The sequence below is a fragment of the Aptenodytes forsteri genome, unplaced genomic scaffold, assembly GCF_000699145.1.
Source record: "Aptenodytes forsteri isolate BGI_AS27 unplaced genomic scaffold, ASM69914v1 Scaffold120, whole genome shotgun sequence".
NCBI classification, from domain to species: domain Eukaryota; kingdom Metazoa; phylum Chordata; class Aves; order Sphenisciformes; family Spheniscidae; genus Aptenodytes; species Aptenodytes forsteri.
In genome coordinates this window covers 3,804,805-3,807,904 of record NW_008795938.1, presented here as the reverse complement: position 1 = coordinate 3,807,904, position 3,100 = coordinate 3,804,805, and the positions used below count along the sequence as shown (strand labels likewise).

At 52.5% G+C, this 3,100-nt stretch overlaps 2 protein-coding genes across 2 annotated transcripts in view; one reads left to right on the top strand and one right to left on the bottom strand.

Annotated features, from left to right (window-relative positions):
• The window catches only part of CCBE1 (collagen and calcium binding EGF domains 1), a 160,801-nt gene extending 158,828 nt beyond the window's left edge, over positions 1–1,973 (bottom strand). Inside the window, exon 1 of the mRNA XM_009285232.2 lies at positions 1,753–1,973. Within this exon, the coding sequence (XP_009283507.1) occupies positions 1,753–1,973 (221 nt within the window). The remainder of the gene's footprint in view (positions 1–1,752) is intronic.
• A 607-nt stretch (positions 1,974–2,580) lies between these two features.
• The window catches only part of PMAIP1 (phorbol-12-myristate-13-acetate-induced protein 1), a 1,446-nt gene continuing 926 nt past the window's right edge, over positions 2,581–3,100 (top strand). Inside the window, exon 1 of the mRNA XM_019473631.1 lies at positions 2,581–2,662. Within this exon, the coding sequence (XP_019329176.1) occupies positions 2,581–2,662 (82 nt within the window). The remainder of the gene's footprint in view (positions 2,663–3,100) is intronic.

The window sequence follows — 3,100 nt, the reverse complement described above, 5'->3', positions numbered from 1 at the left end:
TCTACAGCCGTTAGCGGGCGGGCCCCCCCCCGGGGTCCCCCCCCCGCCGTAACGGACTATGATTTGTCACAGAGCAGTAAGGCCCTCACACATCAGTAAAACCCTGCGGGGAGGTGGGCCAGATCCGGAGCTGGTACAAGTCAGCTCCCCTCTAAACAGTGGGGCTTCCTGCCTTACACCACTGCACTCAGGTACACGGCTCTGACTGCAGCAATGGGGGAGGTGAGCACTTCAGATACTCTGGTTTACAGGCGGGTCTATTAACCTGTTTTGTACACTAAAGTCCCCCACTGTTCTTATTACCCTACCACTATTTTAAAATAAAATAAAGAAAATAAATGAATGCCTGTGACTCTACTATTCCACTGGTTTGTGCCCAGCTGCCCTGGTAAAAAAGCATCTCCTCTCCCACATATGCCTGAAAGAAGGGCCCATCTCTTTGTGTTGCTGCAGAGATATAGGGTGAAGTTGCCTTTAAAGATCACCCCCCTTTGGGTGAGGAAGTGTTGTTAAGCAGGACAGGATCGAGGTTCATTTGTTTTTGGCCTCACTGGAGGAACAGTCATTTAAATAATTTGCCCAAGTATTAGATCTGTCTCTGAATTCACAAAGAAGAACAAGCCCCACGTCATCCCTGACTCCGCCTAAACGAGCAAAATAAATGAGCAAAATAACACGCATGTGCCCAGCAGCACAAGGGACCGGTGTGTCCCCCTTCCCCATGGCCTGAGTTCGTGAGCACTTCCCCTGCATTTGGGACCGCTGAGCGCTGAGAGCACTGGGGGCACGCGGGGCTCTCGGTAAGCACCCCGGCCCCCCGTGCCAGTGTCCTGGAGGGGCTGCCGTGATTTATGGAGCAGCCGTTAGGCTATGGCCGTGAGATGCAGCCCTGACCATCACATGCTGCAGATGACAGCACCTCCACTGTGAGGGACGACACGTCACGCAGCCTGACACGCTCCTCAGCTGTTCACCTGCCTTCCCACCATCGAAAACCCAACAGACTTGTTTCGAAGAAACAGTTTCTTATGTAACAGGAATGATGCAATCAAAAGGCAGCTCTCCCTGAACGGGGCTGGGTTACAAACAGGGGTGTTCACACAGCTGAAAAGACCCTAAACACATCAAGTCAAGCAAATAAGCCTATATGGCATTGTTGTGGTTTAACCTCAGTTGGCAGCTGAGCACCACACAGCCGCTCGCTCACTCCCCCGCCCCTGGTGGGACGGGGGAGAGAATCGGAAGAGTGAAAGTGAGAAAACTCGTGGGTTGAGATAAAAACAGTTTAATAATTGAAATAGAATAAAATCCTAAGAATAAGAATAATAATATACAAAGCAAGTGATGCACAATGCAATTGCTCACCACCCACTGACCGATGCCCAGCCAGTCCCCGAGCAGCAGCCTCCCCCTGGCCAACTCCCCCCAGTTTATGTACTGAGCATGACGTCACATGGCATGGAATGTCCCTCTGGCCAGTTTGGGTCAGCTGTCCTGGCTGGGCCCCCCCCCAGCTTCTTGTGCACCTCCAGCCTTCTCAGTCGGTAGAGGATGGGAAGCTGAAAAGTCCTTGACTAGTGCAAGCACTGCTCAGCAACAACTAAAACATCGGTGTGTTACCAACATTGTTCTCATCCTAAATCCAAACCACAGCACTGTACCAGCTACCAGGAAGAAAATTAACTCTATCCCAAACGAAACCAGGACAGGCATATAGGTTATACACCAAAAGACAAGAGATGAAGGCAATACCTTCTCAAAAACATCAGAAACTCCTCCGTGGCCAACTTAAGCTGCTCTGACACCAGGTCACAACCTGGCAGAGTGCACTGCGGGATGCCGCTTGAGCCAGCGTCCAGCCACCATCTTGGGAACGGCCATGCAAAAGCCGCATCCAGCCCGTAGCCTTCGTTCAAACATCTCTCCCTGAGAAATGCCCTGTCCGTGAGCCTGCACCACTGCCTCTGCCACATGCCAGCCCTGCAGCACCACTGTGCCCGCTGCCTTCTGCCAGGCGCCAACGGGGCTGAGGTTTCCTCCGCAGGGAGAGAAATCCCAGCCCTGTTTCAGGTGTGTCATCACTTCCAGGAAATATGCAGGGGAAAGGGTTTCTGAGCTGAGCTGGTGAACGTTATCTCCTCTAACAGACTTCAAAGTCATCAACATTTCTAGACACTTGACTTCAGAGGCTCCTATCCTACAGAAAAGAGCTTCTCGACAGCCCCTTGTGGGTCTGTATTACACTGCGACATCTTTTCCTTCCTGAAGCTGTGTTTTGATGGGAGAAGTGGGCATTTACTGGCTTTCACCACAAATCAGTTCTTTGTTATGTCTGGGCCATCTGTGCTTTCTTTATGTCAAACTGTTTTCATTTCCCCCTAAAAACAAAAGTCCATCCTATGTGTCACTGCACCAAGTATCAACTCTCCAAGAGACAGGAGGCAGATGAGTGTCTCACGTATCACTGGCAGCTCTCCCAACACTGTGCAACAATCACAAAGTCATGAGGGCGACTTTATAATTCCAGCTCTTGTTTCTTGTAAAAAACGTCATCTAAAATTACCGCAAGTGCAGGTAAGCATGTCCCGGTGCGTGTCAGCCAGCGACACGCCGTGCAGGCACTGCGCTGCCACGGGGAGGATCGAGCAGGAGGAGGGCAGCCGTAAGTCGGAAATGGCACATGATACGGGCCAGCTTGTTTCCCTATGGCTTGTTCGAGGACAAGGTCACCACCACCTTGAATAATAACACAGCACTGTGTCAGAAGCATCTCCTGGTTAAGACAAACCCATCCCTCCATGTCTTTGTGCCCACCACAAGCACACCCCATCCCTCCACCTCTTCTTCCTCAGCACAAGCAGCCCCCCCCCTCCCCCCCCCCGGCCCCCCCACCACAAGCACAGACCACCCTCCCATCTCTCCTTGCCTAGCGCAAGCCCACCCCACCCCTCCAGCTTTTCATGCCCAGAGGATGCAAACCCTATCCCTCCACCTCTCCTGGCCCACCACAAGCCCATCGCACGCCTCCATCTCCTCTTACCTAAGCACAGCACATCCCTCCACCTTTTCTCCCCCAAGCGCGCCCCATCCCTCCATCTCC